The sequence below is a fragment of the Punica granatum genome, chromosome 4 (genome assembly GCF_007655135.1).
Source record: "Punica granatum isolate Tunisia-2019 chromosome 4, ASM765513v2, whole genome shotgun sequence".
Lineage (NCBI taxonomy): Eukaryota > Viridiplantae > Streptophyta > Magnoliopsida > Myrtales > Lythraceae > Punica > Punica granatum.
In genome coordinates this window covers 29240509-29256037 of record NC_045130.1, presented here as the reverse complement: position 1 = coordinate 29256037, position 15529 = coordinate 29240509, and the positions used below count along the sequence as shown (strand labels likewise).

At 39.0% G+C, this 15529-nt stretch overlaps 1 protein-coding gene and 1 long non-coding RNA gene across 6 annotated transcripts; one reads left to right on the top strand and one right to left on the bottom strand.

Annotated features, from left to right (window-relative positions):
• Nucleotides 1-454: 454 nt before the first annotated feature.
• Nucleotides 455-4318, top strand: LOC116203190 (G-type lectin S-receptor-like serine/threonine-protein kinase SD1-1). Of its 5 annotated transcripts, none has more exons than XM_031534857.1 (8): nt 455-1193; nt 1726-2375; nt 2486-2596; nt 2725-2864; nt 2969-3173; nt 3246-3486; nt 3602-3752; nt 3833-4318. In XM_031534857.1, exons 1-8 carry the CDS (start codon nt 496-498, stop codon nt 4136-4138), a joined length of 2502 nt encoding a protein of 833 aa, XP_031390717.1. In that variant the 5' UTR covers nt 455-495; the 3' UTR covers nt 4139-4318. The 5 variants fall into 5 exon arrangements, with proteins under 5 accessions (XP_031390717.1, XP_031390718.1, XP_031390713.1 ...); XM_031534858.1 differs by having other exon boundaries at nt 456-1193; nt 3249-3486; XM_031534853.1 differs by having other exon boundaries at nt 456-1193; nt 2963-3173.
• A 3207-nt stretch (nt 4319-7525) lies between these two features.
• On the bottom strand, nt 7526-10490 carry LOC116202798. The gene is made up of 3 exons (XR_004156156.1): nt 10337-10490; nt 8965-9028; nt 7526-7786 (listed from the first exon to the last, which is right to left on the bottom strand). It is a non-coding gene; the product is annotated as an uncharacterized LOC116202798 (long non-coding RNA).
• Nucleotides 10491-15529: the final 5039 nt, after the last annotated feature.

Here is a 15529-nt window from a genome sequence, read left to right as displayed (position 1 = left end):
TTAGAAATGTATATCTCTTCAAAGTGATAAATAATTAAAGCGACATCCCCTGAGGTTGCAGCCACACACTTCCAAGGCCAATTTTTTATTATTTAACTGCTAACAACAAGTCAATTGTCAACATGAACCTTTCCTGCCAGGTTAGGTATTAGGTTTTTTTTTTTTTGGACGTCCATCCTCTCGAAATTGACGATTCATATCATAGAGGATGTAGTGCAGTGACGCACAGATTTGTTTGTTTACTAAGAGATTTCACTTTCGATATTCGTTGTAGAACTACCTTTTCTCTTTATTAGTTATTTAGGAGTTTTATTTCATTGCATTAGACTAATGGGCATCCATTGTAACCCAAACAAAAAAAACGAATTTGACAGGTCGTTCAATGACTGATAAATGTAGATTTCGTAGAAATTTCAACTTGGAAGCTGCAAACATAATGGCATCTTCTTCGTTAGATGACATTTCAACACGGCCATATATAAGACTTGAGATGGGATGCCCGGTTTTATTCAGCACTACACAATCATTAACTTAGGCAACTTGCGGGGAGTTCAGATCAGTCTTGAAGCTCAAATGAGATTTCTTGTGTCTTCCACTGTATTCTGGTCACTTCTAGCATTATTGTTGATGCTTGGTTTGTGTGTGTGCATGGATTCACTGAATCAATCCCAATCCATGAGTGAGGGCGAGACGTTAATCTCCGCCAGAGGAAAGTTCCAGCTGGGGTTCTTTAGTACAGACAACTCGAGCAACCGTTATCTTGGGATTTGGTTTTATAACATCCCAAGTAAAACGATTGTTTGGGTTGCAAATAGAAATAAACCCATCAATGGCTCCCTGGGTCTTTTGAAGATCGAGCATGGGACTCTTGTTATCCAAGACAACTCTGGACGAGCATATTGGTCATCGAATCCACGGAGTCTATCTTCGAGGAGCACAACCACAAAGCTCCTTGATTCAGGAAACTTGGTTTTGAAATACGATAACTCGGAAAGTTATCTCTGGCAGAGTTTCGACGATCCTACCGATACAATGTTGGCTGGAATGAAACTTGGCTGGGACTTTAAGGATGGAATGGAGTGGCAACTTACGTCATGGAAGAGTGCAGAGGATCCTTTTCCGGGGCACTTCTCTTACAGAATGGATCCCCGTGGATTTCCGCAACTGAAGCTTCTTGAGGACAAAATCACAAGGTATTCTTGGGACTTATTTGCTGATGTCATCGTAATTTTTTTCCCCGTAAGTATTGACATTGTTGTGGCACATCTTTTAGAATTGCTTTCTTCCTACCTATCATTTTTTCGCATTTATATTTTAAAAGACAACTGCGACTGATCTAAGTACTTATCTTGTCTTGAATATCGATGTATATCATGACACAGATGAGGATTACTAGGTGACCCTTTTTCCAATTATTCTGGTGCTCCTAATGAAAAGTTTTGAAAGCCAACCGCTGACTACTACAAATTTACCGTGTTAGATGTGCTGCTTGTAGAATAAATTCACAAGTGCACATACCCATCAAGCATAGACTGGGAGGCCAATGATGGTCATGTGCACGGTATGATCGAAGAGCAAAATCGATTGCTATTAACAATATAAATGTTGCAAAAAGAGGATTAAATGCAGTGACATTCATCCTATACCATTTGTGTGATAAAAGCAGTGTTCTTGCAATATCTGTGTTAATGCCTCCCTCCTATTCCTGTGTCAACATTTTAACAGGTTTAGGTCCCATCCTCGTTTCGGCAGCACCCACACATCTTTTGATTCAGTAATCACCTCGATATTCGTATATGGTTCTCAGCAAGCATACTTCTCATATGATCTCCATGACCAAAACAGTTTGCTAAGGTTTCTCATAAATTGCACGGGCAAGCTCCAACATTACAAATGGAATACCCAAACGCTTGATTGGACGCTCTTAATTGAGTCACCAAGTGATTCATGTGATGAGTATGCGAAATGCGGTCCTAACGCAGTGTGTGTCATTGTGAATGCTGTCCGGATATGCGAATGCCTTCCGGGCTATGTGTCCAAGTCAGCTGAAGGCCCAGACAAGCTTGACCCATGGTACTCGGGTGGGTGCACAACAAAAAGCCCATTTAATTGTTCGGGTCCTGAAGGTTTTAAACGGGTGAAGCGGGTGAAGTTGCCTGATTTGGTGTTGTTTGAGATGAATACTAGCATGACCCTGAAGGAATGTGAGAACATGTGCCTGAGAAATTGCACCTGCACTGCCTATGCACATATATTTGAAAGCAGAGACAAAAAAGGCTGCGGGTTTTGGTTCGGAGATCTTCTTGACATAAGGATAAGTTATAGTGAATACGAGGCTAGAGAACTTTTCGTCCGCGTTGTGGCATCAGAGCTAGGTAACATATAATGCAATTCATTCACTTGTGAAAAATTATCCCCGTGAAATTCCCACAATATCTTCAAGTTTATTGACTCCTTTCTCCTGCCTAACAAATTGTAATAACAGAAGGAAATTCCAAAAGGTGGAAGGGGGTCGTTGTTGCTGCGGCTGTGATTCTATCAATCTCTTCTACAATATTCTGTTTATGGGCTTCTTGGAGAAGAAGAAGAGGCCAAGGTACCTCAGTCTTCCCTTCGCTCTGGCTTCTTTAAGCAATCTGATAGAATTGTCCCATTGATGAAAGGTGTTTGTACTCAGCTTCAAAAATCGAACGATCAATATTGCATGCTTTTATTTTTTGACAGGGGTAAGGCTTGATGATCATGCTGGGGAAGAGGAGAAATTTGAATTACCCATGTTTGGTGTGGCCATGATTTCACGAGCAACTAACAATTTTTCCCATTTCAACAAGATAGGGCAGGGAGGCTTCGGTCCTGTTTACAAGGTCATCATCTATCCTTCCCTAAAACGTAATGCAATCAATATTTTTATCTACATCATGTATTTACAGTTTGACATCAATGCTCTAATAATAATTTAAAGGGTCAGCTCCAAAATGGGCAAGAAATTGCCGTCAAGAGACTGTCGGAGACTTCTAGGCAAGGCCTCAATGAGTTCAAGAATGAGGTAGTGCTGATTGCAAAACTTCAGCACCGAAACCTCGTAAAACTTTTGGGATGTTGCATAGAAGGACAAGAGAGGATGTTAGTGTACGAGTACATGCCCAACGGAAGCCTGGATTCGTTTGTATTCAGTTAGTGCCATTCTATCTGGACATTTTACAAGCAACATGTCATTATCAATTGAACTCATGGAAATGTTTCAGCAGGCACAACTGGAGGAAGTTATCTATTGTGGAGGACGAAATTTAACATCATTATTGGAGTGGCTAAAGGACTTCTTTATCTTCATCAAGATTCAAGGTTGACGATTATCCATAGGGACCTTAAAGCTAGCAACGTGTTGTTGGATAGCAAGATGAACCCAAAAATATCGGATTTTGGCATGGCCAGGACATTTGGGGAGGATCAGTTCTTAGAGAAAACCAAAAGAATAGTTGGCACATAGTAAGGCCATCAAAAAGATTCATGAAACCATCTGGTCTGGATACTTCAAATTCATATTAATTGTTTTGTAGTCTCTAAAACTGAAAATACTTTTCTTTCCACGATGGCATTGCAGCGGCTACATGTCACCGGAGTATGTTGTTGATGGGATATTCTCAATAAAGTCAGATGTCTTCAGCTTCGGAGTGCTTGTACTCGAAATAGTTTGTGGCAAAAGGAACAGAGAGTTTCATCATCCTGACCACAATTTCAACCTTCTCGGGCATGTAAGCTTGTTATCCAAAAGATAGTCGTATTTTAGAGATGCTCTCATATGGGATTTCCTTTTAACATATGGAAATTGCAGACGTGGAATCTATGGGTTGAAGGGAATGCACATGAGCTGATACATGAATGGATGGAGGATTCTTTCCCGCTTTCGGAAGTTATGAGATGCATACAAGTTGGGCTCTTATGCGTACAAAGATGTCCCGAAGATAGACCGACCATGTCTTCTGTGCTCCTGATGCTTGACAGTGAGAGTATGAGACTTCCTCAGCCCAAGGAACCAGGGTTTTATCTAGAAAGGATCCCTAATGGAAAAGACTTCATAATGGATGGAAGTGAGAAAACTGCCAAGGAGATTACTGTAACTCTATTGGAAGGTCGGTAGAGTTGGGAACAATCTTTTGAGTTTTCCTATGTTCAGGGGAAAGATGTACCTTGTTGAATCGATTTTGAGTATTAAGAGAGTCATAAATTTAGTGGCTATAACCAACAAGTCCTTCGCAGCCAAATTAATTCTTTTAGGGAAAAAGATATTTTTGATTCTATAAGTTTGGTATTAAGTTAATTTTGATCCTATAAGATTTAAACGTATCGAATTAGTCCTATACGTTTGCTCCGTAAGACAATTTTAGTCCTATGAGTTCTGAAAGAGACATTTTTGGTCATATAAGTTGGCTTTCAATTAAAATGTGGTCCTATAAGTTTTGAAAAAGAAATACATTTTTGCTCTTATAAGTCACGAAATACACCTAAATTGCCTAATGAAGCTAATGTATAGGACTAATTCGGCACTTTTAAAACATAGAGAATCAAAATTGACCGAAGGCTAAACTTATAGGACAAAAAATGTCTTTTTCTCGATTCTTTTAGATCTCTAGAAATTCAAAATTGACAGGTCACTATCTTTTGAACCATGCTGAATTAACTGGTCATTATTGACAGGAAACCATTTGATCCTTGCCCATCCAATATGTCAGCAATAGCAATAGACTGAATCATGTCGAGGGTTTATTAAAAATCATTTCCATTGCATTTTGCTAGTTTAGCTACAATAATTGTCTATTACCAAATTCGAATTGATATTGATATGAAACTCAAGTGGTACTAGTAAATCAAGATGATCTATGTGTTGATCAAAAGGTCCTTTTTCAAGCACCAGTACTGTGTGCTTTAGTTTCTGAACTCATGATCAGAACTTGCTCGAATTTGTTCTTCTCTAATTCATCACAATTTCTTAAGCAAAGATTTGTTGAAATTTTCCATCAAGAGGCCATAACTCTTAGGCGCATGTAGAACTGTCTCGGATGAACAAACAAGCGCTTTGATTTTTCTTTCTAGCAAAAATATCGACATCGGAGAAAAAGAAAGAAGAACTCTCATTTCGAGTAGCAGTATGCACACAACGCTAAGCTAAAAGGATACTTTCATTAACTTGAACTCTGCAATATTTATAGGAGACTCAGCTGAACCAAACTCAGCTTTTCATGGCACAAAAAGAAAGTAACCTGACCACAAAGATAGCAAAACAGAGCAAACGATACTTGACCAAAAAAATAGCCAGATACACTTAGAAAACAACCAATTGTCAAGTAATGCCTGAAGACATCCAACATTCTCCTCCTAGATAAGGAGCTGCATACTCCTAGTTTCACTCTAAGGAACTCGAATTTTCTAACGTGGAAAAACTTAGAGAAAATATATGCAACTTGCTTTTCTGTCTTGCAGTACACTAACTTCACCATTGTTCTGCACCTCCCTCAAGAAGTAACGCTTGACATTGAGGTGCCTAGTTCTTCCATGAAACATGGGATTTTAGGGTATAGCGACGGTTTCTTGATTGTCTACATATATATTAGTGCTTTCTTCTTACTTTAACTGCAAATCTTGCGTCATTTTGCTCGGTCAAAGTGCATGCTTGATCGACTGCTGTAGTTGCAGCCACAAATTCAGCTTCTACAATTGATTGTGCCACAACTTTTTATTTCTTTGAGCACCAACAAAAACATGTTGTTTCAAAAGTAAAGCAATATTCAGTTGTGCTCTTCATATTATCATCAGAATATCCATGCAACTTGAGATTCTGACCTTTGCTAGATTTGATGCCATAAGGTTCAAGAATATGGATAAAATACTTACTGGAAACAAGGTGTCACGCCTAACCTTCTGAGAAATTCCTTCAGATACTTCTTTTGGGCAAATGAAGACTTCATTATGAGCTTGCATGACTTGGATTTTTCATTATGGGCAAATAAGTCATTTCTCCAATATTTTTCATTTTAAAGATCTTCACCATCTCCTGCTTGGATTCTTCAATTTGAACCCCAATGCTTCTTGTCATAAGCAAGTCATCAACATTAAAGAGAAATGACCACAATGTTAAAAGCAACCCCTTTGACATAGACTATTGATTCGCTCGAGCTTTCTTCGAAACCTAAGTTCAACAAGTGCTCATCATTTTGTTGTACCAAGCTTTGGGAGCCTATTTCAGTCCTTAGAGAGCCTTCTTTAGCAGACTTCTCCTCCTATCTTGGTACATGAAAACCTTTTGGCTGCTCAACATAAATCTCTTCTTGAAGCACACCATTTAAGAAAGCAGGCTTCACATCCAATTGGTAGATCTTCCACCCTTTCTGTGCTGCCAATACAAGGAGCATTCTGATTGTGTCCAGCCTGGCTATTTGAGCAAATTAAAGGTCTCAGATAAGTCCGCCGTCCAGACTTGTGTATAGTATGCCTTTGTACTTGTTCACTGAGCCATGAGGATTGAGTTTTGTCCTGAAAAACTATTTCACTCCAAACACCTTCCTGTCTTGAGGCTTCTCCACTATCTCCCAAGTTTGGTTTTTTGCAACCATGGCCATCACCTCCTTCATTGCACCCATCCATATTTGATTTGCTTTGGCTTCTTCATATCATCAGGTTCAAAAATAGCAACAATGCATCTCTAGTATAAGTCTGCGAGTGACCTTGTCCTTTTGACAGGATGATCATCCACTAGTTCATCAAGGTCCAAGGACACCACCTGATGTTTGACTTGAGACTCTTCTATCCAGTCCCACTGATCATGTTAAAGGAAGTAAACATCTCTACTTGTCACTATCTTCCCTGTCTGAGGCTGAAAAGTTCTGTAAGCCATGGAAAGCAAGCTATAGCTAATGAATATTCATGGCTCAACCTTCTCATCAAGCTTATCCCTTTTAACCTAAACTAAACATTGTCTTCAATGTTTAAATAAGCACGAATCTACCAGAACAATGAAAAAGTAGGGATGGAAAAGGCACTTCCCTAGATTGTGTAATTATTCACCTCCCCAGAATTCCTCGAACTCAGTCTTCTCATCTTCTTTCTCTTCATCTTGCTTTCAATTTGAAACAAGAAAACTCGAGCCAACTTCACTTAGATACTCATCTTACCTCTTTTGGTGTTGTCAAGTCTTTCTTTCCTTTGTTATTGTAAGCCTCCCACCTAACCTAGAGGGAAAATTGGCGTTCCTCAATAGTTAGGACACGCTCGAGTAGAGGATTTGCTATCTTGGGTGCTTTAGTAGGCTGGGGCATACCACGACTTCTGCTCAGATTTGACTTGGATGCTGGCACAGAGTAGGATTGTGAGCGGAGCTGCTCAGTTCGTTCATGGTGCAGTCAACGGCATTGAATCTGGTGATACAGGGGCTAGCAGCAGCGTCGACTCTAGTCGCTAACGATGATTGACTCTCTGTGTCTGTCACGACCCGAAATTTCGATATAACTTTTCCTAAATTTCATCGAATCCATTATCATATAAAAACTTACTTCTCATAAATTTCCAAAGTATATAACCAATCCATCAACTCTAATAGGTATATACACTTTTCCGAAGATTTCTTTTTCGCTCTCACATCAGTGATATAACTAAACAAAATTTTCAAGTCGTAACATTCTCAAGTCCATTCTATACAAAAAGGATATCTATCAAATAACTAAGGTTCCTACCTAGTCCTCCAAGCTGATCCCCGATATCAAAAAGTGATTCCTCCGCGCAATCGGAAGCTTATCTGGGAAAATGTATGCAGGATGTGAGCTGCATCTCAGTGAGCACTAAATTCCAAAGTAAAATGAATAATATTAAGTGATAATATATTTTAGACAACCAAATATTCATATAGATAGTAGTAGCATAACCAAGTCTATCAATTAATTCACTAACAGGACCTATTAGACAATACGTACAAATGATTACTAAGTTCATTCATTAACGATCAATTACCCTTATAACCATATAAACTATTATTAGAATTAACCATTAACCCAACATCATCTTGCACTCTTAGCCTAACTAAATCAAATTAGCAAACAATACGGCTTCCACATAATAATTCAAATAATCGTAGCAATCATCACATTTACAGCAATCCAACCAAACAAACAATATACAACACAACCAAATCAATATAGCCATAGGGTTGCATTCCCTCGCAACAGAGTTGTGACGGTACCGTGACCCCGCACTTCTCGCTCATATTATTCTCAACTCCCAATATCCATATCTCATAAGCGGGGGCCGCCTATTAACCTCTGGCGGTAAGAGTTGACCTCAATTTGTATTCCGCCGGGTCTTAGCGGCCGATCAGGCCCCTATTTATATTCCGCCGGAGTCCAGCGGCTGATCATGCCCCAATTTATATTCCACCAGGTTCAGCGACCGATCATGCCCCTATTTATATTCCGCCGGTTTCAGCGGCCGATTAGGCCCTATTTGTATTCCGCTGGGTCCAGCAACCGATCTGGCCCATTTTGTAATCCGCTGGGTCCAGCGGTCCCATAGCTATAGTCAAACAACAATCACAAGCACAATCAACTGCAGCCATGTCACCTCATATCATATACCCACACCAAATTCTTATTCCCAAGTTACCACAATCTCCGTATACACAAATACAATCCCAATCATATTCCAATTGAATCACATTATCATCATCTATTTCTTACGCAATCTACATATCCAATCACACTGCATATCCCAAGTCAAGTTGAAACATAAAAGGCCATATTTCTCAGATCCTTCCACACAACATAGCAAGACCGATTCCTTAATCTAACTATCACTGTATTTATCTTAAATAATTTATATAATTATAACACATGATTTCACAAGGGAACAGAGTATTCACATAACATACATACATACATATATATATATATATATCATTTCACAATGGAATGAAGAACTCACTGCATACTCAAAGATATTTCATTGGGTCGATTCTTCGAGGTGCAAAGCTCAGTCTCCATAAGCCCTATTAATTATAAGCATAAAAATCAGATAACACACAATACCATAGTTTTAGTATACATATTGGTGATATTAGATTTTTCATTCCAAAAGAAAAACCAGCATTAACACTTCCATACCCGGTCTAGCTTTATTATCCCTCTATTCCTCCATCAATGTGAAACAAATAAAATAAAAATAAAAATCATCCATGAACTTCCTTATAGCTTATTACCTCAAATAACTCAAAGGAAAATTTTTGCTTTTAACGTCACCAACAATTTAGATTTAACATAGCAAGATCAATGTTATAATATATTCATTCAATCCATAAGTTCCTCATGCCAAACTACTCCATCTTAGTCTCAAAAGAAAAGGATTAGTTAGGCTCAATTGCCCTTGCAAACTATGGGTACTCAAACACGCGATCTACTAATTATCTCCAATAAAAAAACTAAATCCAGTTGAAAACAATTCTTAGACAACCAGTAAGTTTCTCCTATCAACATTACTGCCTCTTCGTTACACTCCCTGCTTATTAGATTTCCCTCAAAACCTTGACCAGTATATCGCTCTAACTTCATCAATTTGGTAAATTAACTAATTCTATCTATTTAGAGATAATAAAAATTAAGAAGCAGAACATTTCTTGCCCCTCTAACTGGCAAAATCTCTGCAAATTTCGACTTCCAAGCATAAAAATCAACTGCAACAACCAACCAACTATACTTCTACTTCCTGCTCCATCTTTAATCCATTGAATACCTAGCAGATAACAGCTAACCCCGATTCATCCATAGCACAGCCATGAAAGAACCAAACCGAAAACCCACAGCTTCCTACATCTGACACAATGGCTAAACTCGCAACAAATCAAACTTTCCCCACAACGAGAAATTCGAATCATATAGAGTCCAATTAAAATTCAGAAGACGAACAAAACAATCGATCGAGATTCACCACATTGATGAAGCAAAGTCCCAGTCCCTTCCTCACCTTCGGGTGAGCTCCATCCCAACTCTCGATCGAGCTCTTTATTTCCCTCTCTCTATCTCTCTATACCTCTCTTTCTCTCTCTCTCTCTCTCTCTCTCTCTCTCTATTTCCTCTGCTTCTCCGATTTTCACCAGCTAAAACAGGACAAGGAAAGCAAAAGAAAGAAAACCACATTAACTTAAAACAGAGGGAAAACAAGGGATTCTAGTAACTGATCAGAAACAAGAATAAAACGTAGGGATTTTGCTGTGGTTAAAATCTGATTTTTCTCATCTTTGCTCGGCTGATTTGTTGCGACCGGAGATGGAGAAAAAGAAGAACAGAGAAATGACAAGTACCCAGAGGAAGCGGTAGGAGAGGAGAAGATGACCGCGGAGTCGGGTTTTCGCGGACATGCACGGAGCTTCTCGTCACTGCCCCTGAAAGTTCTGCACGCTCCCTCCTCTTCTCTGCATCTGTTCTGTGGTTTTGTTCCAGCGAAGAAGATAAAAAGAAAAGAAAGAGAACGATTATGAAGGAAATGAATAGGAGGCGGTGGAGAATATTCAGGAGAAAATAATTGGGCGGGCTTGGTGGATTTGGGCCAAACTAATTTAATTAGCCCACATATGCCTAAAATAAATTGGGTCTTAATATAAGTTTATGTATGGGTGTATGTAAATGCTTGTATATGCAAAATGCCAGGTTTCACAGTGTCGGAGTCGGTGCTACCGTGATTAGAGCTTGCAGTCGATAATCATCTTCGATTTCTCTATGTGCTTACAAGGTAAAGAACACGAGAGAAAGAGAGGGCTATACTGACAAAGGGAGACGGGGGATTAGAAGAAAGAGATTAGTGTGGTAAAGAAGAAAGAATAGTGAAATTGCCCAAAACGATCTTTCCTGATCGGCTGACTTTAAACTTAGTTAATTGCTTTTTTAGGTAGAATAACATGAATTGAATGGAGAGAGCCCCGGCCGCTTAATTTAAAGCCTAGGCTGCTGCTTCTCAGTAAAAATTCAGAATTCTCTGTACTTTCGGTCTACGGCTGTCGAACACCAAGGCCCCAACTCTGCATCCTCAGTAGTTATTTTTCCTCTTTTTTTAAAATAAAAAAGTAGAACCATCTATCAACAAAAAGAAAAGAAAATGAAAAACTAAAAAAAAAAACACGGTGAATTAACTCCGACTCCACATTTAGCACGGTCTGCAAATACAAAATAAAGTGAACAAAATAAAAAGAAATATAAAATACTACCTTGAATCGATGTAGGTGTCCCTCTTGAAGTGCACGATACCGTCGCTTCCTTGATTGCCACATTAACTCGTTTCTTAGTCTTCGAATCCTTTCTTTCAATTCTTGAGAGAGTGCCTACAGTAATAATCCATGCAAATCAGCCTAATCATTAAAAATTTTATTTATTGGTGGAGGCACAAAATTTTGATCAATTTCAGTAACTCTAAGAAAATTGGAAGTCCATCTCGATTTATCGCTCCTGGCAAAGATGGTGTAGATTCTAGTAACTTCAAGATTTCAAGAAAATCCATATCGTCAAATTCTCTTTCGGGAAGCAATGAATCTTCGACTGGATATTCGAGATTGCTTGCATCATCAGGTGGCATGTATCAGGTCCTTCTTGATCTTCTTTCTCCGTCAATATGGTATCGTCCTCGAGTTCAACGGTGCTGACACTTGTGTTCTCGTGTTCCTCAAATTGTTGCTCGCACCGTGTCATGTTCATCGTGACTTCTTCGATAACCTCATCCTTCGAGTTGAAATCAGTGTTGTTCAACAACATATCAATTGGTTGTGAAGGATAGAGGCAATTCTCTCCTCTTGTCTCTTGATTTCTTATAATAGAGCCACCGGTGACTGTAGGCAGCTATCCAAGAGAGCCAACTGGGACCATAGGTAATACATGAAACGTTCCCCCTCCATACTTGGCTTTTCTTCTTGTATCGGGAGCCATTGTTGCAATTCAAATCCGTATGAATTCGGCCATGTTGCATATTTTTCTTGTCACGAGAAGCTTGGTGGGTTCCACCAGTCCGCATCACCCTCAACTATATATCTTTTCATCATGCTTTTCATCGACGATTCATCACTATCAGACCAGATCTTATAAGATACCTACAAAAATTAAAGAAAGAAAACTAGAATATGCTAGAAAATATAAAATAAAGGATAATCGACAACCAAGTTGCTTAGTATCAAAAGTAGTAGAATTTTAGAAAACAAGTCCCCGGCAATGGCGCTTAAAACTTGTTTGACGGTTTGATAATCCCGCAAGTGCACGGACCGTAACAAGTAATATAAAGTTAGTAGAGTATCGTTCACACATGGACTTGACCTAGAATTCTACTAACGTTCAAAATTATCACAACTTAGTTAAAGTCAAGCAAATTAAAATCGGTTTTGAAATATAAAGTAAATTAAAGATAACTAAAAAATCAATTGGTGAGACGACCAATGATTACAATTTCTCCCACACTCCACTAATTTGATCTACTCCCTGTTTCCCTAATTCGATTAAGGCCCAATCTACTAACCTCAATTTCAAAACTATTTTCTAAGTATCTTCCGAATTGCTAGGAAAAATATCTAACTCGTCCAATTCCTGATATTCCTAAAAAATGATCATTTTTCCAGCGTCAACTCCATGTTAGCTTTCACGTCAAATTCCCATTACGGTGTGGACTATCAATTGACGGTTGGACTATTTTTTTCAGTTACAAGGGAGGCATGAGCCTAGTATAATGAAATGAAAATCCTAAATGTATCTAATAAAGGACGCGGGTAGTCCCACTCCCCACCTGAGTATCGAACCTGGGATAAATTGCTAAATATATCTAGCAATTGACGGCTGGACTATTTTATTAGTGGAGGAAATAGACATCGAGGGATAAATTGGTTTAAAATTATTTTAAAGACTAAACTGTTGATTAACCAATCTTTCAGGGACCAAAATGACAGTCCCTCTTTCTTATATCTCCAATATTGGTGAGACCCCACCCCTTAACATTGATATCCAAAACTAAGACTTCTAATATCATTCTTGAGGGGAGGGAGCATCATAGGCAACCACATTCCCCACAGGCAACCACATTCCCCACACCAGGTTACTAATAGCCACATTCACCCCCACCCCTTAACACTGATATCCAAAACTAAGACTTCTAAAATCAGTCTTGATCCGGGGAGGGACCATCATTGGCAGCCACATTCACCACAGTAGGTCACTAACTAGTAGCCAAAATTAAGATGCATATGCCCTTTTTAATTTTAACAAGAATATTTTAGGGGAAAATCATGAAAATATGAAAACATTAAACATTTGAGAAAATTTCACTTAACAATCCGTGAATTTTTTAGCAAGGTCCATATAGCTGATTTGTTATACAACCCTACATATATACTAATATCTGTTGGGGATGTGGCTCCGAGATGGATGAATACAATGAAGATGAAACACAAACTCAAAGAACACGGACGAACACGAAGGATGGGAAAGCTTCAAGGCACAATCAACGCTTTCCAAATAGAATTATTCACCCCCACAAGTAGCTGTTAGTGGGCTTTGATGGAGATCCTCCCAGGATACAACGAAGCCTAAGAGTTCTTGATTAGCAAAGTCAAAGAATTGACAAACTCTCACTCGTTTTTCTCGAATTCTTTTGAATGATTTCGATCATAACTTTTGGTACAAGAGCCTATAACTTATAATGATCGAGGGCACCAACAAAGTGTATATTCTTTGTTTGTAATCCTTTAGGACGTCTCTTTTCTGTTAAAATCAGTCCCACAGAGGAACCTGTGTGCACCCGAATTTCGTCTCGTCGGGGCACGCATGCGCGCGCCTAAATGCAACGCGGCTTGGGAGTGTCCACCTTCCCGGGGACGCGCGACGAACGCACGTGAGAAGGAGTCGCCACTACCTGTTTACGACCCGAAGGTCGAGGGCCGGTGAGTTGCCCGGGTCTAGGGGTACGGGGTACACCTAATTGCTAAGGCATATGGTCTGCGAAATCCGAGATTCCGAATTCGGGGGTTCTGTTACATGCGAGCCTATATCTCGCATGCCCTATCGGTACTCTAGCTTGTCTAGGCTTGCCATTTTATTTAATTACCGCTTAATTAAGTTTCGCTCATCTTACGCGTTTTGACACCGTAAATTCGAATAGACACTTGAACCGTCCACTCTCCGACCGGGATTATTACATGAATAAATATGTATCATAAAACCCTTACATTGTTCTCTCAAATAAAAGATAAATTACAATGACTGAATCCCGGTCGGTTCGTGTTCGGCCGTTATTTCACTCATGCTCACCGTATGATTTTGGAAAAGACCGGAAATTAAATTAAATACGCACTCGGTGTATGGGGGCATTGGACCCCGTGATCGAAGGTTATGGGCATTGGACCCAGTGAATCGTATCCTAAAGGATCGGGCTCGACCCGCATAACAAATAAGTGTAAAAATGTAACAAGTAAGCGCAAACAAACAAACAATGAGATTTTGTTATAGCTGAATTTACGTGAGTTAATCAATTATTATCCGGGGTATCTTGGCATACAAATCCTACCCTAAAACAAACAAATATGATGATGGATAGGGTATGTAGCATTCGGCATCATTTAACGGACCCGACAGACATGATATCCATAGTCAAGTCTCGAATGAGTGGGTTATTTTTAGATTATTCTGTATCGCGACAATATTGCTTTTACAGATTAAAAGTATTTTCACCTAAAAACCCAAAACCTAACCCTCTATTCGACTATTGCCCATGTTTGATTTTAGCCGAGTTTGTGATTAATTTGTTTTCCCATGTTTTGACCAATTCTATGCACAAACCTACGCTAGGATCACGGCAGGACAAGAACCGGTAATCATGCCCTTGAATCGGTAAATATGTGTGTGCATGAAAATCAAGATTACGTTGTACGTATCTCGGTGCTTTTGAAATTGTGAATTTTGAAAAGGGCATGGCTAACAGGTCTTGAACTGTCGACGCGATTACAAATTATTAATCAATTCGTGCAAACCAATTAAAGAAATCAAGTTATTTAATTTAGCCAAATTTAACGTCCCGATTATCCCGTATGTAGAATTTTAGGTTAATTAAAAATTTGCCGAAAGCTTTAGTCTACGGATTTCGAGCCGTCGAGATAGCCATTAGTTGACCGCCCGATAAACTCTAATTTCCAACATGGTCACATAATTACAAAAATGAAATTTTTAAATGGGGCACATACATTGTCGGTGGGTGATCCAAGTAAAAAAAGGGCCGGATACTTTTAGAAAATGTCCAGGGGACTGAATTGAATGATTTTAAAAGAGCAGGGACTGATTTGAACATTTTGAAAAAATTGGGGACTGATTTGAAAATTCTAAAAGTTGGGGACTGATCTGAAAATTCTAAAAGATGGGGACTGTGTAAAAATTTACTGGAAATGTCCTAGGACTTATTTGACATGAATTTGAAAATCGGGACGATCTGAAAACAAAAAAAATGGCCCCAGGACTAAACTGAAACAACTTGAAAA

Bases quoted from the DNA above. Each gene is read 5' to 3' on its own strand.
- LOC116203190 (XM_031534853.1), top strand. From the start codon at position 496: ATGCCCGGTTTTATTCAGCACTACACAATCATTAACTTAGGCAACTTG. The intron at 2,376-2,485 runs GTAACATATAAT...TTGTAATAACAG, and splicing joins CGTTGTGGCATCAGAGCTAG to AAGGAAATTCCAAAAGGTGG. The intron at 3,753-3,832 runs GTAAGCTTGTTA...TGGAAATTGCAG, and splicing joins ATTTCAACCTTCTCGGGCAT to ACGTGGAATCTATGGGTTGA.